This window comes from Colobus angolensis, unplaced genomic scaffold (assembly GCF_000951035.1).
Source record: "Colobus angolensis palliatus isolate OR3802 unplaced genomic scaffold, Cang.pa_1.0 Scaffold279, whole genome shotgun sequence".
Lineage (NCBI taxonomy): Eukaryota > Metazoa > Chordata > Mammalia > Primates > Cercopithecidae > Colobus > Colobus angolensis.
In genome coordinates, this window is record NW_012116032.1 from 1606910 (window position 1) to 1629540 (window position 22631).

The following is a 22631-nucleotide window of genomic DNA, read 5'->3' on the forward strand; positions in this document are numbered from 1 at the left end:
TTGAGACGGAGTCTCGCTGTGTCTCCCAGACTGGAGTGCAGTGGCGTGATCTCGGCTCACTGCAAACTCCGCCTCCTGGGTTCACGGCATTCTCCTGCCTCAGCCTCCCAAGTAGCTGGGACTACAGGCGCCTGCCACCACGCCCGGCTAATTTTTTGTATTTTTAGCAGAGACGGGGTTTCACCATGTTAGCCAGGATGGTTTCGATCTCCTGACCTCATGATCCACCCGCCTCGGCCTCCCAAAGTGCTGGGATTACAGGCGTGAGCCACCATGCCCGGCCAAAATAGGTATTTTTTAATCTGGAAATTTTTCACCAGCCCAGGAAAATAGGATTTGATGCTCCTCTTAGAAGTTCTGGTAATTCATCCTTAATAAAAATTTGATCATATTGTATTTTGATTTATCCATCTCCTTTTATAGATCTTTGAGTAAAATGCTTGAAGGCAGGAATGTGTAGATGCATTTGGGCAATAGTTGGAAATGTTTCACCTTTATTCTGAAGATACTGAAGACTAAAAACTTTTTTTGTGAAGAATAAAAATACAACTGTCTGGAAATAAGATTGGAGGAGAAAACATGAAGACAGGGAGATAGTAAATCCTGTTGATTAAAATAATTCAGATAGAAGAGAAAAAGGGGTGGAGCAATAGAGAATGGAAGGAATACCTAAGATGTATTTCCAAAGAAAAAACAAAATGTTTTTATTTACTGGATGTAAGAAATTGAAAAGAGGAAAGGGAAAAGTTACTAGAGGTTCAAACATAGATTTTTAAAATTTCTGTCCAAATTAATGGGTAAAATGCCACAGCATTTGTACAACTGCCAAAACTGTTTTTCAGGTCTAAATAATTTGCATAATTACTGTCAGTATTTCTTTGTTCCTTCATTATTTTTCAACTCTATTTGTTGACCTTGAGAAAATTAGGTACCGTACTCTCATATATCTTCCAATGTCTGTGTTTTCTAGTGGAAAAAGAAAAGGGAATTGAAAACGAAGACAGCTACATTACATTTTGTCTGATATTGAATCACTGGCCATTTAATCTGCTCCTTAAAACTCTCTTTGAGTCATTTTTTCCACTTTGAAATGTAGCTTCATACATTCAAGGACTTTTAGTAGTAAAAAAAAAATGTAGAAAATTATCTGGGAGTTTGGATGCCACATCCAGGACTTGAAACAAACAAAAAAGAAAATTATCTAGGAAAAAAATTAGAGAGTAATCACACATTTGAAGAGATACAGAAACTGAGGACCAAGTAAGTTATATGATTTGTTGTGAGTCCTGTTCTCAGTTAAGGAGAGCATGGGGCTTAAAATCTGTGTATGTTGACCTTCAGCCATTGCTTCTGATTGTATACCGTAGTGATTTGGGTAAGACTACAGATAATCTTCCAAATGTTTATAATTAAGCTAACTTACATCTTACTACACAGATATGTATGCCTGCAGGAAATTCGAGGGAAAATTCATCTCGTTTTCACTTAAATTTAGACTGTGACAAAGGACAAATTCACACTTTGTGCCTCAACTGCAAAATAACCTGTAGTTTTTGAAACTTTCTGTTGAGATAATGTTCTGTAGATTTCTTGCATTTCTGTACATCTTGCAAGCAGAGGCACTGACTGTCTTTGTTCTAGATTATTTTTTTCAAAGATGTTGGTATAGCAAGCAGCACAGAGAAGCAAAAGGCTGGCATGCTTACTAGCTAGTATAATAAAGATAAAGTTTCCCTCTGGAGCAAAGTACACACATACTTATTGCCCATGATAAAAGATTCAGTCTTCCTAAACTCAGAGTTTCTCTCTGGTACACAGCCTGGCATCTGTCTAGCCTGTACACATTACTTTAATTGGGAGAAGGGAAACTGACACAAATATGCTGATGCTAATGTTGCTTGCAGTGGTATATAATAATACCAGCTCTTTGTTTCTGACCTGGGAGTCTCATATCTTCTGCCACAATCTACGAGATTGTAGCAAACTAACTTGTTAGCTTGCAAGTAGGATAAGATCTCAGTTCCCTTACAGTTCAACACTTCCTAGGTGACAGATTTATGGGCCCAGGAAATACTCTTATAGCTGGTTATGCATAAGTAAAATTGAAAATGTTGTAAATCAATGGACTTAACTAAATTTTTACTTAGATTTCTACAGTTTTAATTGGAACAGCTTAAGGTCTAAGTGTGGCATTAATATTCTGGGTCTCAACTGATTAGATTTGTGAAATACTATTATACTTAGTTGCTTTCATCAATTTCAATCTGTGTAGCATTAAATGTATTATTATTGTTGTACTCTAAACGTTTTTGCAAATTAACAGGCTGGCAAAAGTTATTTTTTGACACTTATGCAAAATAAACTGGCAAGCAGATACTATGTAGTAATTTGTATAGTCAATGTGACCAAAATAGAAGGATTGACCATACTTTGGTTCCTAAGTTTTTTTGTGTAGGACTTGATGAAATTTCTTGAGGAGGATTGTTTTTCCTACTTGAATTTGGATACTCTCCAGGTCTGATTATCACCACATTATCGAGGCCCAAGTCACAATTTGTTCTTGGTAGTTAAGCAGATTAAATAATTAAAGTAGATATTTTCTGTTCTAGTGTTGCTCCAAGCCAGAAACATGAATAAGGCCTAAATAGAAAAGAACATGGAATTTGTCAGATATGTAGGTTTTGTTAAGGCCCAGCCCCCAAAATATCCAATATTTATGTAAATCAGAAATAAAGACTAAATTCTAGACTGCAGTAGTAGGTTGTTAACAAGTTAATAAACTTTCTTCCAACTCTATTATGTGTTTAATCATTTTCCTAGTATAGAGTTTGAAGCTAACAAAGAATAAATATGCTTGCACTACATGTGTCCCTTTGTAGACATTAGTTCAAATCAGTTCTAAGTTATGATGTATTTTTGTTTCATTTTTAAGCTTGTTTTTTTAATTATCTTTTTTTGTATAGAATTTAAGGCTGTTAGAAGGTCATATAGATGTTATGTAGAAGAGGAGGGGCCAAGGAGAGTGCAAAGAGAGACGCTAAAGAGAGAAAGTTCAAAAAAAGCTGCACTGTAGTTTAATATGAAAGAATTCCGGTGAATTGATTAGACAGTGGCTCACATTCAGAAAGTAGGATACATGAAACTCATCTTCGAAGATCAACAAAGACTTTTCTTTGATAGGAAATAGTAGAGTTTGACCCAGTAATATGTAATCATTTCAGAAATTCATTGATAATCTTTTTTTTTTTTTTTAATGAATAAAGGGAATGCAGAACACTGCAGTTCTGGCGAGCAGAGTCTGTTCCTTTGGGAAAAGACCCCCTAGTATAGTATGCAGAGTCAGCCTGTCTGCTTTCTCTCTGGCCTACTTTACTTACTGGCCATCTGTGGCCTAGTACGTTTTCCAAGATGGCTCCCCTTCCATATGCTCTACAGCAATGTGACCTTTCCACCTTCCTCTTAACAAGAGGTGGAGTCAATTTCTTCACCCCTTGAATCTGGAAGGGCCCTGTGACTGCTTTGACCAATAAAATATGGCAGAGCCCTTAATTGGATAGGCACTTGCCATTTCCTGGCCTCTAGGAAGCCAACTGTAATCGAAGAATGCAACTACATTCAAACCACCATACAATGAAAACCCAAGCCATGGGGAGAGGCCTTGAAGATTGAAATGCCACATGGAAAGAGAGAGAGCACCAAGCACCAGGAAATCAGGTATGTGAGTAAGGATGCCATGGTAGGAGTAGATCCTCCAGCCTGAGCTGCCTCAGCTGACACTGCATGTAACAGAATGAATCAGCCAGGTGAGCCCTTCCTTAATCCCCGACTCACAAATTTGTGAGAAAAATAATATTATTTTAAGACAGTAAGTTTGTGAGGTATTTTGTGAGGTAATAGGTAATTAGAATGCCACTATTCCTGACTGGATGGTAGTTAGAAGTTGGAGATTAGAAGTTAAATAACACTAATAGGTAATAAACTCTTTCTATTGATTTTTTTTTTCCTAAATGGAAGGAATTGTAGTGGTCAGTCATTAATAATTAATTCACAAGAGTGACAAGATAGCAAACTGACTTCCCTTGCCATCTATTTTTTTTTTTTTTTGAGACGGAGTCTGGCTCTGTCGCCCAGGCTGGAGTACAGTGGCCGGATCTCAGCTCACTGCAAGCTCCGCCTCCCGGGTTTACGCCATTCTCCTGCCTCAGCCTCCCGAGTAGCTGGGACTACAGGCACCCGCCACTTCGCCCGGCTAGTTTTTTGTATTTTTTAGTAGAGACGGGGTTTCACCGTGTTAGCCAGGATGGTCTCGATCTCCTGACCTCGTGATCCGCCCGTCTCGGCCTCCCAAAGTGCTGGGATTACAGGCTTGAGCCACCGCGCCCGGCCTATTTTTTTTTTTTTTTTTTTCTATAGTTATTTAAAGGCTCCTTGAAGATTTAATGTTCATATTATCATTGGTTTCCACCATTCTTGAGTTTCTCTGGCAAAGGGTAATGTGAAAAACAGGCTCATCTCCAAGTTAATCCTCTTTTGCCTTCTTCTACTTAGATTCTATTATACAAACCCTTGATCTTAACTTGTGGTATTTTGCAGCATTTTGCAAAACCACAATAACAACAAAAAATCATTTTCTCTTATTCAGCTTTCTACTTGTAATGCCTGAAGCATCTGAAACATTTCTGCCTGGTAGATAATGATTTATGTATTTTTTTTCTCAGAGCACTGAGCAATTGCTGGGCCTATGTGTTTGCTGAGGAGTGGGGGCTCCTGAATTCATTTTAGCCGAAAGACACCCCACTAGAATATATTAACACTGGATTAGGAATAAGAAAACTGAGAATTTAGTTCAAAGTGCCTAACTATATATGCAACCTTGAGTAGGTAACATAGCCTAGGGGTTCCAATTTTCTTTCTTACTGAGAGGTAGGAGCTGGATGCAATGGTTTCTAAGTTAACCTTCTAACATTGGGATTCTTTGTGTTCTTGTAAATTCCATCACCACTATGGGTACATATCTTTTAAAATATGATTTACTTTTATAATGGACTTAAATATGGAGGCCCTAGGTTATTTGTTGACTTTTTATCAATGGGCCCAGACTTTTTCTTCATTGTTAAAAGAAAAAAATTTGCCGTAACTTATTTTTAAGCTGATTTAAGATAGAAAATGTTTACAGTAATAAAATTAAGTTGCCTCTGAAAAAATATGTGTTTCAAGGACGTGACCTGCCCCAATGTGCTATTTATTTGCATTTACAGGAAAACCCAATTATAACAGCTATTTTCAAGAACTAATATCACTAGAGACTGAATATATAGTAGAGCAAGCAGATGATAATGCGTCCTAAAAAACTGACCTAGCCGGGAACATGTACATGGTGAGCTCACCCACATTTTGTTATTCTTCTGTGAAATTCTACATTTCATCTAAAATATTGTTGCTGATACTTATGTAAAATAAGACATAATCACTCGGCTAAATTTAATATTTGTCTCAGGTGAAGTGAGGTGCTAAAATTTTATGTCATGATTTCCAAAAGTTCTCTTTTTAGATTGGACAGGGCAAATTTTGCAACCAAGTTATCTCTTTGGTAAACCTTATATTGGACTGGTGTAAAGCGAAAACAATCAGATCCCTAACCAATTGCTGCTGCTGCTTCTTTAAAATCCATCTCAGTGAAGCCTTGATTGAGCTGTTTGCAATTCAGGAAGGACACGCTCCATATTTACATCAGACACAAAGGTCTTTCCTCCCTTAATCATTCACTGAGGGGAGTAGTTGTTTAGTGGACTCGTTTCTCTCTGGTCTCTTACATCTTAAGCAAGAATTTATGGCTCCTTAATTTCAAATCATAGCAGGTAAGATGTAATGCCAGCTTTTAAAGCTCATCCATGTGAAGATGACCATGGTGTAAAGGCTACTTAGTGAGGTGGCATGACTGCTGCGTCCTGTCTTCCCTATGCTAACTCGTTGTGCTAGCTTGAGAGCAGTCCCTAATCTTCTTGGGTCTTGTTCCCTCCTTTGTCAAATGAAATGGATTTCACAAATTTTTCTTTGCAAGCCCTTTCCCATGTGAGACTTTTGTGATGATGAAGTCTCTGTTTAGGCAAGATGCCTTCCCACTGTCCTCTTCTTGTTTCTCACTTCCTCCTAGGACTTGTGAATATAACATTTTTAGTGGTGACAGACTAATGCATTTGTTCACCCCTCATCATCATCTGTCTCCAGGAGTGCTGTTATAGACTCTTAGATACCTCTCATCACATCCATTCTCTGCTTAGTTCTCATCCAGTAACGCTTTATAAGGAACGCTCTTTACAAAAACTTCAGATTTTATCATTTCACTTCTCTCTTTAAACCATTAAATGGCTTTGATGGCTTTTAGGTCTAAATCCCGAATACTTAACATGGCCTATTGAGCTCTTTACTCCCTGCATCTCTGGCATCTTCCCATGCCCCCCTCTGTTTTAGTTTAAATGTGCTGCAATAAGCACACATGATATACTTTTACCAAGGGACAACTGGTGATATCAGGCTGAGGATGTTGCTGGGTGTGGCTGCTCAAATCTCTCCAGCTCTTCATGGGAGATGGGCTCAGTTTGGTGGTCATGGAATTCTTCTTGCCTAGGCATAAGACTGGTTCTTCTACCTCCAAACATATTCCCTGAAACTTCAGAGGAAGTATGTTACATGGTTGCAAAATCCGCCCCTTTTTAGCCATATCACCAGTATATAACATCCTAGTTTTAAGAAATATTTTCCATAAGCTAACAGGGCCATCTTACTACATGGTTCACAAGGTATATCATTATGATTAGGTATGACACATCAGTACTATATTAGTTTAGGCTGCTGTGACAGAATACTATAGACTGGGTGGCTTAAACAACAAACATTTATTTCTCATAGGTTTGAGGACTGGAAAGTCCAAGATCAAAGTGCAGGCAGAGTCATTGTCTGTTGAGGGCCCAGGCCCACTTTCTGGTTTGCAGATGACTGTCTTCTCATTGTATCTTCACATGGCTGAGAAATAAATAATCTTTCTTCTGTTTCTGCTTGAGGGCACTAATCTCATTCATGAGCAGTCCACCCTTATGACCTAATTACCTCCTCTGATAGTTAATTTTATGTGTCAGCTTGACTGGGTTAAGGAATACCCAGATAGCTGGTAAAACATTATTTCTGAGTGTGTCTGTGAGAATGCTTCTTGGAAGAGATAAGCATTTGAATCAGTCCACTGAGTAAAGAAGATTCACCCTCACTGATGTGGGCTAGCACCATCTACTCCATTGAAGGTGCAGATAGAACAAAAAGAGAGATGAAGGATGAATTCTCTGTCTTTTTCAGTTGGGACATCCATCTCTTCCTGCCCTCAGACATCAGAGTTTCCAGTTCTAGGCCTTCAGACTCCAGGGCTTACACCAGCCCCTCCACCCTCTCTCTGGTTCTTGGAGTCTCAGGCCTTTGGCATCAGCCTGAATTACACCACCAGCTTTCTTGGTTCTCCAGTTTGCAGATGTTTTATTGTGGGACTTCTCAGCCTCTGCAGTAGTATGAGCCAATTTCCATAATAAATCCCCTCATCTATTTATATATCCTATTTGTTCTATTTCTCTAGAGAACTCTGACTGATACACTTCCCAAAGGCCTTGTCTTCCAACAACATCACGTTGGGGATTTGAATTTCAACATGACATTTTGCAGGGACACAAACATTTGGTCAGTAACAGATACCTACATGGGACACTGATAGTCTATGGATAAGCATGCTTGCTGAAACTTTTAGGCCTAGGATGGAGTCACTACTGCAGGCCTGGCTGGAAGCTACCATTCAACTATGTGGGCCTCATCTCAGTTCTGCCAATGTCATGGTCTTTTCCACCAGGGGGCATTCTCCAGTGCTGTTGTTTTTGCTCAAATGATTCTTTAACTCCCACTTACACCTTCCTTTTCATTTAGATAATTTCTATTTACAGCTCAGATCTTCTCAGTTTACAAGTCACTTTGTCTCAGAGACTTTTCTTGTTCTTTCAGACTAGGTTGGGTGCCCCTGTTTTATACTTCTCTAATACCCTTATCTCCTACAGAGGTTGTTACTGTATTTCTAGTTCTATGATCATCTCTAGCTTTAGATTGTAAGCTCTGTAAGGAAAAAGGTTATCTAATTCATGCCAAAGCCCCAGCAACTAGCGTGGGGTCCAGCATGTAGTAGTCAGTGATCCTCCAAAAATCTGTTGGATGAATAAAGGAATAAATAAATAGAGAGGAGAAAGACATAGGTGAGAGGAACGAAAGGATCTCAAGGAGAGAGAGGAAGTACTTCTTGCTGATGCTGATGGTGTAACTACTAAGAACTGGGAGAAATAAATAAAAAAGGCCTCTTGCCTGGCCCATGATCCTCACTTTAGCTTCCAAGGAGGTGGAACTACTAAATAGAGTCCTTCCAGGTCTTCTATGGAAAAGAAGAAGTATTGACTAACACTAGGACAGACCCTTGGCAATTCAGGGAAGGCACTGGAAGAGAGCAGTCTCCAGGCCCAGAAGTAGATCTGACCCCAACTCTGTGTACATTCCAACAAATACATGGGGCTTTTAAAAAAAATAGAGGCAGGGTCTCACTATGTTGCCCAGGCTAGTCTTGAATTCCTGGGCTTAAGTGGTCTTCCTGCTTTGCCCTCCCCAAAGCACCGGGATTACAGGCATGAGCCACTGTGCCTGGTTGACCAGGGGCCTTTTTATTGTGAATTTGGGGAAGCTGGAGTTTCTCTTTGTTATCTTTATATTCCATATCTTTCCCCCACTGATAACAAAAGTATAAAAAAGAAAGAAACAAGAAGAATTCCTAGGGAACCTCAAAAAAGTCATGTGTTTATTTGTAAGACAGGCAAGCATTCTGTGTTTACATTCTCAGTGAGTCAAGAAGGGAGACCACCATGGTCAGAGCAATGACTTTTGGCAACAGAAAAGGAAACAAAGGATTTATTGAGGAAAAGTGGAAGGAGGAAAAGGAGAGTGGACAGAAGCTGCTCTGGGATTGTGATTCTATAGATCTGGCAGGCATTCCTTTTTGCTACCCACCCCTAATAAACAATATTTTTCTCCTCATCTCTTCTGATCTCCCTGTAATTCCTTCTGGTTCGCTTTCTTACCAGACTAGTGCCTTTAATACAGGACATAGGATCAATCTTCAGTAGCTAAGAATGTTGGTGCAATGGGAGTGTCATTCATATAATAGACATCCTAAAGTGGAAATATAACTATGTATTCCCTTGAAAACATGGGTAGATATGGTTAGTTACCATAGGCTAGCAGTTTTCATAAAGAACACTATAATCTCAGTGATTAAACTCGCATGAGAAAAAGTTATTTGTATGAAGTTTAATAAAAAAGGGAATAAGAGGTACTCTGCTCCACACAGTAATTCAGGGATTCAGCCTTTCCCAAATCTTTGCTCTTCCACCTTCTAGGTTTTTTCTGCCTGTGTATTCAGCTAGCAGATGAATAGAGATTACTCATGGGAGGGTTTATTAACTTGGCTTGAATGTGGCATACACTTCCACCTACACTCTACAGGTTAGAACTAAATCTCAAGACTGCAACCAACTATAAGGGAGGATGGAAAATATGACTGTACTAGTTTCTTAGGGTTGCCATAGCAAAGCACTACAAACTGGGTGGCTTAAAATAACAGAACTGTATTCTCTCACAGTTATGCAGACTAGAAGTGCAAAACCACAGAATTTTCAGGGCTATGTTCCTTCTGAAGGCTCTGGAGAAGGATCCTCCCCTGCCTCTTCCTAGCTTCTAGTGGTTGCTGGCAATCCTTGATATCCCTTGCCTTGTAGTTACATCACTCCAATTTCTGCCTCTGTCTTTGCATGGCCATCTTTTCTCTGTGTGTCTCTACATCTAGTTTTTTTCTCATCCTATAAGGACACGTGGTCATTGGGTTAGCCCACCCTAGTCCATTATGACCTCATCTTAATAGGATTACGTCTTTAAAGACCAATTTCCAAATAAGGTCAATTTACAGGTGCTAGATATTAGGGCTTGAACATATCTTTTAGAGGGACACAGTTCAACCCACAACAGTAGTCTAGCTATGTGCCCAAAAGGAAAAGAAAAATGCTTTGGTGTCCCCTATTGGATCTTTGCCAAATTGTTAAGATTTTCTACAATAAGTGATAGTGAGTGGGAAAGCCTTTTGAGGACTTTAGAGAACTGAGATTTTTAAACATAGTTTCTGTGAAAAAATGTGTTTGTAACAACAGACAACTCTGACTCACAAATGGAGATAATCTACCTGTAAGACATAAAGGCTTATACTACAGGGAACTTTACCACACTCACATAATGTTATGAATTTAAATAGTATGTTAGAGCTCTTAATACTATTAACTCTCATGGTTTAATAAAATAGAATAGGCATATGAAAATTAGAATAATCACCTCTAAAACTCCATGCCTTTAAAATATGCTTAACATAAAACGAATAAAGACATCTTCATATTTCTACTTGGGTCATTGTCATCTGACAGTGGTTTCTGTTCCCAGCATTTTCCATCTTAGTCTTTGTTCATCTTATACTTTATCAAGTGGCTGATTTTCATTGAAGCTGGCCATGATTTAATAAAAGAACAACAGCCTTCAAGTCTGTTGAACTTAAGCTCTGTATCTTATTAACTTTCTTACTTTGGACAAGTCACCAAACCCACTTTCTATTTCAGTTTTCTCACCTGTACTGTGATTGACACTAACCTTCTTGTGTGGCTATGAGAATCCCTTAAAGTCACTTAGTATTTATTGAGCATCTGTCACATGCTGGCACTCTTATAGGTGCTTGGAACATATCAACGAGAACAACAAAGATCTCTGTTCTCATGGAGCTTCCATTCTAGGAGCCAAAAGGGTTTTACGAATTATAAAATGCAAATGTAGGTATTATCATCACTGCTATCATGTCTGCAGCAACTCCATTTTCTCAAATATCTGTAAAAGTCTTACTTAAAATTATACATAGCTTTCAGATATCAGAAGGTACACAAAGGGAAAGAAAAATCTAAGAAATAAAAAATAATCTTTTAGATGTCTAGTTGTAAATAAAAACTCAGAGTAAATACTGAAAATGTTTCTTTACTGCATTTAAAAATAGTTCCTAGTCCCCTATTATATGCTATGCACTACAGTAGGCTTTATGTGGCATGCTAAGATAGATATGAATCCTACCCTCAAGGAGCTTAGAGTCCAGTTAGGGACATGCCCACTGGAAAATGTACTATTAGGATAGGAAGTGAAGAATACTCGGCAGACAGGCACAAGCAAATTGATGGACAGCTTTCAGAAGAGGAAAGATGACTGCCCAGACACTTATAACATCTTGCTGACGCTTGCTTTTCTTTTTTCTTTTTTTTTTGAGACGGAGTCTTGCTCTGTCACCCAAGCTGGAGTGCAGTGGCATAATCTTGGCTCGCTGCAACCTCTGCCTCCCAGGTTCAAGCGATTCTCCTGCCTCAGCCTCCCGAGTAGCTGGGATTACAGGCACTCACCACCACGCCCAGCTAATTTTTGTGTTTTTAGTAGAAACGGGGTTTCACCATGTTGGTCAAGCTGGCCTCGATCTCCTAACCTCGTGATCCACCCACCTCGGCCTCCCAAAGTGCTGGGATTACAGGCATGAGCCACCGCATCCGGCCCTGTTGACATTTTCTCTAGAAAATGTCAGAGAGATATTTACCCCCTGATGCTGTAATTGACACAATACTATCAGCACCTGTTTAGCTACTGGCTGGGATTTTTATTTTATACAGAATGTTAGATGTTTACATCTATGTTATACTGTATAGTATAACATAGTATGTATAGTATACATAGTATACTGTATGTATAGTATTTGGGCAATACTTTGTACAGGAAGTACATTGTATACAAGTTTAAGTAATATTTCAGAATGATACTGCTATGGTTTGAATATTTGTGTCCCCTCCTAAATCATGTTGAAACTTAACCCCCATTGTGATGGTGTTGGGGGATTGGGCCTTTAGGAGGTGATTAAGTGAGGAAGGTAAAGCCCTCGTGAATGGGATGTGTGGCCTTATAAAAGGGCTGAAGGGAAATAGGTAGGCCCTTTTTGCTTTTCTTTCCTTCTGCCATGTGAGGACAGTGTTCAGTATGCCATCTGGGAAGCAGAGAACTGGCTCTCACCAGACAGTGAGCCTGCCGGTGCCTTCACCTTGGAACTTCCCAGCCTCAGAACTGTGACAAATAAATTTCTATTATTTATAAATTACCTCATCTCAGGGATTTTGTTATAGCAGCACCAACACACTAAGATACATATGCGGGCAGCAGGGTATAGCAGACTGTCAAACTGAGAAGCCAAAATCTGAGAATTTACAACCATGCACTGTATGTTTGAATGTTGACAGAGGAAGCATTGTTACAAAGGCTGTCAGAACATAATCAGAAGTTACTAATTCATAAACTGTTGAAATACGAAGTACATTTGTTTTCAATTTGCATTGCAGAGGTGATGTAAAAGCAATGATTCTAGTACTAATTGGGCTACCAAACCCACTGATTGAAAAACATGTTCTGACTTCAATTGACAAAGAACATTAACAGCACCTCTCTCCTATAGATCCAGTTACAATAAATGTCTTCCATTTTGCTTCTTCTTTTCGTGTATAATAGTTTCGTTAACATTTTTGCCAAGAAGTTCCCATCTCAGGACCTTTGAACTGCTATTCTCTTTGCCTAGAATATTCGTCCTTCAGAAAATTGTTTGGCTCGGTCTCTTTATTCAGATTTCTAAAGAGCATTCCTTAGCACCTTGTGTGCTAAGCACAGTTAACATGTGTCTCTCATCACTCCTTATTCTACTTTTTTTCCCCAGAGCATTTGTCACTATTACTTTTGTTTACCACCTAGTTCCACTGTTAGAATGTAAGCACTATGACTGCAGAAATGTTGCCTGTTTTGTTCATCATGATATCTGCAGTAATTAGGGCAATGTGCCTCTAGTACTCAGTTCCTGGCACATGATAGTCATTCAATAAATATTTATTGAGTAACTGAATGTGTCCAAGCTGAGGCTGCTCCCAAGGAAGGTCAAGAAAGTGTCATCTAGAGGGACAAGGTGAGGGAATGAGTGAGGTGTTGGGAGAGCATGTGGTAGGGGAGTAGGAAATGGCATGGGGATTTCAGTGGGGGCTCTGACCACAGTGGGAGTTGGGCTTCTGGAAGCTTCTGTAGAAGCCCTTTGGGGTTTTGTTTTTTTTTTGAAAAAAGAGAACCTTTGCCTCTTTGGCCTGGCTGTGTGATCCAAGGTATCACTGAAGCAATGGTGAGAGAATGGCATTGGTGGAATGGGTCTGCTGAAACAGGAGGAGGGTGGAGAGGGTGAGGGGCAGCAAAACAGGTTGACTCTAGATGAGGACATGGAGGGGCCTTAGAGTGGTAAGGCAGAGAGAAAGAGCGATCATAACAGCAGTGGGGAAAAAAGGTGAATTTTTGTTGCTGTGCCTGATGATGGAAAGGTGAGTTCTCAACTGCTACAGTCATTTTCACATAAACGTTTCTTAAGGTACACTTTCAGAGTTGAAAACTGTCTATATTTGTAATAATAGTAATATTAGCAATAGCAACACATTTATATAGGCACCTTCCAATTTCAAAGTGCATTTATATACATTATCTCATTGGTTTAATCCTTTCTCTGTTTTTACTTGTAAGTATGCTGTGTATTATACTTTACGTACATTGTCTGGGAATAAGGGCAAGTGTTTAGAATATACCTATGTGCATTTGTACAAAATATATCAGGTTCTGGTTGCATCTATAAGTTTATATATATATATATATATATACACACACACACACACACACACACATATATATATATATATATATATTTTTTTTTTCCCAAGACAGAGTCTTGCTCTGTAACCCAGGCTGGAGTGCAGTGGGGCAATCTTGGCTCACAGCAAACTTCGCCTCCTGAGTTCAAGCAATTCTCCTGCCCCAGCCTCCCCACACCTGGGTAATTTTTTTTTTTTGTATTTTTAGTAGAGACAGGGTTTCACCACTTTGGCCAGGCTAGTTTTGAGCTCCTCACCTAGCGATCCACCTGCCTTGGCCTCCCAAAGTGCTGGGATTACAGGCATGAGCCACTACGCCCAGCCTACAAGTTAATATTTTTAAATATACAAATATGGCCACCTTGATCAATAAGTGAATTTGGGTTTTTTGTTATAAAAAGAAGCCTCATTGTTTTAATCAAGAAGAATTCCAGAACTTTATAGTATACACCCCTTGAGAGGACGATTGTGTTTTATTCATCAGTCAATAGACATAATTAGATTAAGAAAACTTTTGAGATCAGTTATAAAATATTGTAACTCCATTAGTTTTTAATGTTTGTATTACCGATAGTGTCTTAGATATTTAACAAGCTTTGATTTACTGCCTTTAATGTGCCATGGATTATGCTCGGTTCTGGGAAGTTCAGTTCTCCCCCTACCCAGACACACACACACACACACACACACACACACACACACACACTCCTGACCTAAAGCTCTTGGCCTATCCAGAAAAGACAGTTATGTATCTGTCCAGTTGTGTAATACATTGTAACAGGTACTCTTACATTGGAAAGAGAAGGCACAGGAGAAGAGAGTGGTTGGGATTATCTGGAGGCTGGAGAAGCTGTTCTCAAGGCTTTATGACAGAAGTCATCCTTGAGCGTAGTTTTAAAAGATTGTATTTTAAAACAAGTGAATAATATCTGAAAAACATAGCTTTCTTATATTCACTTTAGGATATTAATAGCCAATCCTTTTCCTTAAGTAGCCTCTTGACTGGCTAAATGTACCTCTTCAGGTTCAGAGACACATTCTAGAATGCTATGGTTTTCTCATTATGCGTTGTATCTGTTCCGTGTTGAAGTACCTGTAGGAAGAAAATTAAGTACAGGTTTTGTGTGTGGGTTGAGAGCTGATCCTATCAAGGGTGTGTCAGAAACCAACCAGCAGAGTCCCCAAATCATTCGAGTCCCTGGCATTCTTTTTTCAAGGCTTTCTTCATTGTAACCGGTTCCTGATGGTAATTGGTTGAATCAGATTTAACAATGCAGTCAGATAAACAGTTGTGGCAGCTGCTGCCATGGCAACGTCACCGTCCTTACCCTCCCAGTGCGCGCCCCTTCCCCACCCCTCCTCCTCCTCCTGCTTTCCTCCAGTAAGTGCATACTCGCTAGTGGTCTGTACAGGCGGCACGGTTTGATGGCAGAGATATTTTCTTTCCAAACTGTTCAAAATGATGAACGAAGATGCAGCTCAGAAAAGCGACAGTGGAGAGAAGTTCAACGGCGGTAGTCAGAGGAGAAAAAGACCCAAGAAGGTAAATCGCCAGAATTAGGAATGTCTGTGTATAAATATGTATGTGTGTGCATGTGTGAGTGTGTAATATCAGCGAGGCTATGGAAACCGTGGAGCATTATGAGTAACTGTAGACGATAACAGTGCCAAGCCTTGCTTTTTTAACGAGGCAGGTGCAAACTGCTGCCTTTTGAGAATAGTAAAGAAGCCATGGCTCATAATGGATACACTGACTGGAGCGCGGTGAAGTGAATAGAGATAAGGTGTGTTCCACATGTGGATTACTGAGGACTGTGGCCACTGATGGATACTTCTGGTGTTAACTGGGTAGAGAGAGTCGTTTTATTTTTAGTGTTTAAAAGGAAGAGTGTTAAGCAAGGTGGATTGTGAAGCAAAAGGCAGATTTTTGGCCAGATGCGTTTGCTCTGTGATGATCCTGAGATGGCTAGACAGCAAATGCCTTTTGGTTTCATGCTAAGTGTATTCCTCCTAAGGAGAAAAGACTGCTGTGACAGGAGAAATATCATCCCCAGCATGATATTTCTTTGGCTTGCTTAGCTCCTCTGCAGTTTTCCCAGACATTAGTGTGATAGCTCTTTCAATGATAAGAAACGCAGCTAAAGATATTATGGGGTGGGGGCTCTTGGGCACACAAAGCAGTCTCTAGGATTTCTTACTGTGGCATACATTCCCACACCCTCGATTTTCATGGAAATGACAGCAGGGAGAAACAGTGGGAAAAGATGCAAACTATTCAGCCCCACCCAATGCCAGCACTTCTTTCTTTATGGCCTGACTCCTTCTGGTAAACTGTTGCAGCCTCACAGAGCTTCCCTGAGCCTCACCTCTGAAAGAGATGCTCTATAAATAAATTCTCCTAAAATGCATTTATTTCCTGGAGCAATAATATGGGCAGGATATTAGATATGATTGTAATGTAAATGGCTTTCAACGTTAGATGGTTTTGGATTTTGAATAAGCAGATTACAAAAATAATAAACACAAACAAGTGAATATTTTTCATTTTGCTAATGAAGTTGCATTGTGTTTCAAAATTCTAGATGTCTAGTGTACTAAATGTCTCATAATCTAAAAATTCTGAATAATTTGCAACCTCTGATATTTAAAAGATCATTGTATCAGCAAACAAGGGAGTAGTATATTTGTATGGTATCATGCAATTTGATAAAAATAAGCATGTGATGATTTTTTAATCATAGCCTAGAGATAGTGATGCAATCTGATAACAGGCAAAAGGATAATTCAGGGCAAGCAGGAACCTTGGTAGAATGTCCTTTTCCTTTTGTACCTAAGCATTGCAGATCCTCTAGACCTCGAGGGCATTTTTATAGAGTGTTAGCTAATTGAACAACATAGAAAAAGAAAAAGAAAAAGAAAATAGAAAAGAAAGCGAGCAAGCAAGAGAGAGCGAGAGAGGGAAAAACAAAGAAAGAAAAAGGAATTTTTAATTGACATTATCATTTCAAAATCCCATATTTTCTCTCTAAAGTCCCTGTAGTGCTTTAGAAACAATATACTCAGGACTATTGAAGGGGTGGAGAATGAATCTTGAGATTTTAAAGCTCTGAATGATGATACTAACTTCACATGACCAAAGCCATTTTAAAGTCTTTGAGGAGGAAGAGACAACAAAATCATCCTATGTAGTAACTATCATATCTTTAAGCTGAATTTTCTCAAATAAATTTATTTTGGAGTGAGTCTTTTTCCAAACTTGCAACCAAAATGAAAGAGCAAGTTTTGAATGTGTGTGTTAAAGCATCATGAATATTGAGTGTTAAAAGGAGTTTCACCTAAAAGAAATTGCTCTTGAAAAAAATACTAATTACATAATAGATTAGGGGATGTATACACATAAACACACACACATCCCTCAGCTTGCCTAGTCAGTCAGACATAAGTGGGTCTGAATCTCAGTTCTACCCTTTAATTTTGTGTGTTTGGGGCACATCATTTAATTTCTCATTTAATGAATCCAGGGATTCATCTGTAAAATGAGAATAATTATATATAGAATATTTTGTGAGGATTAGAAATAATGTATATATAATTATTTGAACAGTGTTTAAAACATATAATCAGTGGCAATAACTTTCAGGTGTCATTCTCTTAAATGGAATTTGTTTATTGCAATAAGACTTTTAAGAGAAAAATCTGTTTATACTTTTGAGAGAGGCAGAAATGACAGAATCCAATATTGGTGCTTTGCAAAGACTAGTAGTCATTTTTCAAAATGTCAAAAGTTATATGCTATAATTGGAAACTTTTTTATCTCATACAAATCATTGACATTTACATAAATGTAGCTTAGGTCTTTATATTATTGTTTCACATTATTTTGCACAGCAGAAAACTTACATTTTCATATTTAAACACTAGACCATTAAACGTGCCTTGATTAGGACATTAATGATAGAGAGATAAGTATCCCTAATAAGCATAAAACCTGAGAAAGCAAAAATTGGGGTAAAGTCAATGTCACATCACTTCAATTTAGTTGTTTGTTTTTCTACTAGAGGTTTACATTGAATCTGCTGTAGGATTCTACTTAAGCATCCAGGATTACGGACTACCAAGCTCACTATGGCCTGGGTGTAGGTCTATCCTACTGACTCATATTCCTTGAAATCATGCCTCTATCTCTAGTAAATACATAACAAATGGGCTGTAATTTACTTGTTTATTCTGTACCTTCCAAAAATACCTCTTCTGAGGGACAGAGCTAAAGGATCTTTTGCCACCAGACCTACAATGTGAGAAAATAAGCTCAAGGAGGAATTCATTTATGTCAGAATTTTACTGAGTGTGTTGAGGATAGCAATTCTTTGAGCTTTACTGAAGAATGTCTGTTTTGGCTTCGGTAAGTGAGCTTGTCAGTGCTCTCCACTCAGAAACCACGAGGAGTACACTGGTGGCTGAACATGATGGGTTTATGACTCATTGTCGCGAGGAGGATACACATCATGGGGAACCGTGGGGGCATCTCAGTAAGCGGGTGCCAGGAAGAATGCATGGGATATGGGCTTTGGTTGAGTAATTTGAAAGAGGGTTCAAGAGAGTGGTGGCTCACTCTGGGGATGGGGTACTCCCAGAAAGCAGGAACAATTCTATAATTGTGTATCCCAGTCTTATCTACAGGAGAACAGGCTAGAGTGTTACTAAAGCTATAGTTATAAGGAAGCAGCAATCTCATTTGGCAAGAGAGGGAGATGTTTGGTATTTTGTGTCTTGGACAACGTCTTTGTTTTGTCTGCGTTCAGACATGATATGGGAGTGGTGATGTTTTGGTTTTAGTCTGCCATGGTCAGACTGGCCTTGTCTGATGTTGATGCTTTGAGAAATTTTTTATGTTCAAATAGTAGAACATTGACCTAGCTGATAGTACCAGGCCGACTCCTGTAGGTCAGTGGCTGCTTTTCTCATTCTCAAGCTTGAACACAAAGATACGTTTGGAGAGAGAGAGAAAGACTTGTTTATTATTGGATACTCTTTAGTACCCAAAGAAAATAAATTATAGATAGTAGTGTTGTTAAAGTAGTCATGAAAACCTTCATCTGATACTTCAACAACGTTTTCTTAGGGCCAAGATATTTCATACTAGCAGATATTGCCTAAGGTGCAAATTTGGGATTGATGTTTTAGTGGTGGTTCAGTGGTGAAGAGGAAATGGGGGCTATTCTAATTTTCAACTGGAATCCAGGACTAAAAAGAAGCATTGGGAACTATGTGAAATGTATCCATGTAAGATGGCTTTCAGCCTACTCTAAATCCCAGAAAACTCTATAAAAATGTTTATATTTTTTGAGGAAGGGTCTCATTCTGTCACTCAGGCTGGAGTAGAGTGATGTGATCATGGCTCACTGCAGCATCAACCCACCTGGCTCAAGCGATCTTCCTGCCTCAGCCTCCCAAGTAGCTGGGACTGCAGGCATGTGCCACCATAGCTGGCTATTTTTTTTTCTTTTTCACTTTTTGTAGAGACAGAGTCTCCCTAAGGTACCCAGGCTGGTCTTGAACTCCTGGTTCAAGCGATTCTTCTCTTTCATCCTCTCAAATTGCTGGCATTACAGGTATGAGACTATAAAACTTATTCCACTATTCCACCATTTTGACAGATTATATTACAATAATCCAAGACCATATTTATGTGTGCAACTTCACACACTTTCCAGTTTGTAGCAATAACATAGCGGTGGATTTATACTAAAAGAGGCTGTAGGAGATTTTGGTAATTTACATACTTGGAAATGGTAATGCCCAAGCATCAATCACAGGTGACGGCCATCTGAAACCACTAGGCCTGTGAGTTCTTCTAAAACAAGTACATGAGTAAATGGTTTAGTAACTGTGTTCCCCATTTAGTGGAATAATGATATGAAGATAAAAATAAAATATCGGCACTATTATTTTCAACAGAGTAGTAGGATAAAATGGCTTTATAGGATACCTTATATTTATTAAAGATGCTTTGATCTGGATCACTAAGATATTCATAAGCATTGTAAAATAATTTGAAGGGTTGGCCGGGCGCGGTGGCTCAAGCCTGTAATCCCAGCACTTTGGGAGGCTGAGACGGGCAGATCACAAGGTCAGGAGATCGAGACCATCCTGGCTAACACGGTGAAACCCCGTCTCTACTAAAAATACAAAAACTAGCCGGGTGAGGTGGCAGGCGCCTGTAGTCCCAGCTACTCCGGAGGCTGAGGCAGGAGAATGGAGTAAACCCGGGAGGCGAAGCTTGCAGTGAGCTGAGATCTGGCCACTGCACTCCAGCCCGGGCGACAGAGCAAGACTCCGTCTCAAAAAAAAAAAAAAAAAAAAAAAATAATAATAATAATAATTTGAAGGTACACACACACACACACACCCACACACAGAATGGCTGTTTATGTGCCACTGCCTAAATAGAGAGATAAAAGATGAAAGTGTTGCCAGATGTGTGGTTGAAATGTTGTACCATAGAAATATGAATAAGGTACATATTAAAAGGTTTATTTTCATAGCAGCCAAAGAAACTATGCCCTTTTTAGTGGAATCAGGTAGTAGATCCAACATTTGGGTGTCCAAATAGTATTGTAGTCAATTAATTTTGAATTTAAAGTTGATGCCTTATCTAGTTCACTGATGTCTAGAAAGGCTTCCATGTATAATTTATTCTGAACAATATCCCTATTTCTTCAGTCTTTCAAATAACTTACCATTTGCCCTTTATAAAATACCAACTTATAACCCAAAATAGCATGTGTTGCCTGAAGACAGTAATTCCCCATCACTGAAGGTATTTAAAATGACCATCTGTCAGGGATGATGGAAATTTTTATTGGATAGAAAAATACCTTATAACCTGGTATTCCGTGATTTTTCTTTCAATGTCTTCCTCTCTGTTTCTATTTACTCCCCTTTATCATATTAATTTTTTCACTGATAATTTCATGTTTTAGTAATAACTAATTTATCCTTTTTAGAGCAGCATATTTCAAAGTGCTGTCTACTGACCACAACTACCAGAATTACCTGGGTTTTTTGCTAAAATAATTCACTTCTTAGGACTCACTTCAGACCTGCTGTGTGTTAGAACCTTTGAGGATTTTTAACAGGCTCCCAACTCTTTCTAATGCACACTCAAGTTTAGAGCCATTGTCTTAGCTGGGTGCAGTGGCTCACACCTGTAACCCCAGCACTTTTGGAGGCTGAGATGGGAGGATTGCTTGAGCCCAGAAGTTTGAGACCAGCCTAGGCAAGATAGCAAGACCCTGTATCTAAAATAAAAACAAAAATAAAAAATTAGCCAGGCATGGTGGCACATGCCAGTAGTCCCAGCTACTGGGGACTGCTGAGGACACCCCATCTTGGAGGGTGAAGTCATAGTAAGCCATGATCTTGCCACTGAACTCCAGCCTGCGTGACAGAGTGAGACTGTCTCAATAAATAAATAGATGAATAAATAGATAAATAAATACATGAATAGAACCATTGCCTTAGAATGTGGTCAACAGTTATGCAGTTGATTTATCTTAGAAAGAAGAATCTTTAATCTTGATTAGATGCATTAGTTTATTACTTGGCTCTTACAGCAACATTTGTTTAAGTCTAGATGGCAGCAGCAATGACACAAGAAAATTGAGAACAACATTTTAAAAATCTTACTCTTACGTCTGGAATCTGGAACTGCTTTCATATGCGATCTTATTTAATCTTCAAAATAACTCATTGAATATTATTATCCCAGTGTCATAGATGAGAAACTGGAGACTCAGAGACTACATATAGATGGTGCTGAAGAGACCATAGACATTTTTCCTACTGTTCAACTAATGACATATTTTGAGCCATTTCTCCTGTGGAAACCAGGTGTAAAGTAGTCTTCTGTATCTCTTGCAAAGATTCTGTGGTTTTCTTCTAAGATATCCTCCTGATTCTTCCTTCCAATGTTGCTGTCATTTTGCATCAGTTGATAACATTTCCAAAAATGCTCAATCTTATCTATGGGAATAACATGGAAAAGTAACTTATTTCATGACTATCTATGATACTCTCCCAAGCAGCATTCCCAAAAGAAGGAAAACTTCTTTTGCTTCCATTATATTTTGTGCTCTGTTGTTGTAGATGTATCCATCAGCCTGTGCAGATGACATATTGGACTTTGAAAATTCACAAAAATGTAAGAAACAAAACTTAAGTAAACAGCTGCCTTCATGTGGCTTAGGCATGTTAAATTAAGCCACCCTAAAAAGTTCACCCTACTTTCACCATTTTAGCTCTACTTATTCTCTTGAGAAAATTTTGTTAGTATGATATTCTCAGTAGTTGTTCTATTAACAGTTCTTTTCCATACACTCTTTTCTGAAGTGTTGGAGGTTTCTTTTTCCTTCTTGATAAAGTTTCTAAAGAGACATTTGATTGCACATTAAAATAAACTTGAAATTTTAATCTGTATTTGTTTCTCTCTTGTCCTAATTCAGAGCATGCTAAATTATAAATATGCTTACAGCTTTACTTCTTTTTTGCTTGTATTCTGTTCTAATTCCTGTTGGAGGCAGAAACAAAATCACTGCCTATTTTTATCTCATTGGACACTGGTCGGATATATCACAACAAATAAAGTTACCATTTCAATTTCCTTTTACTAGATAGAACAGAGATGGGAGTGCTACCAAAAGAGACATTTTTTTTTTTTTTGAGACAGAGTCTCGCTCTGGCGCCCAGGCTGGAGTGCAGTGGCCGGATCTCAGC

General features: G+C 38.8%; 1 protein-coding gene across 3 annotated transcripts in view; it reads left to right on the plus strand.

The window, feature by feature from the left end:
- ANK2 (ankyrin 2, neuronal) overlaps positions 1-22631 on the plus strand; it is a 583270-nt gene that overhangs the window by 218589 nt on the left and 342050 nt on the right. For 2 of the 3 annotated variants that reach the window (XM_011948368.1, XM_011948366.1), the window contains exon 1: positions 15118-15399. The exons of the other annotated variant lie outside the window; for it this stretch is intronic. In XM_011948368.1, the coding sequence (XP_011803758.1) occupies positions 15316-15399 (84 nt within the window). In that variant the 5' untranslated portion in view covers positions 15118-15315. Of the gene's footprint in view, positions 1-15117; positions 15400-22631 lie in introns of those variants that run through there. 3 annotated transcript variants of the gene reach the window in all.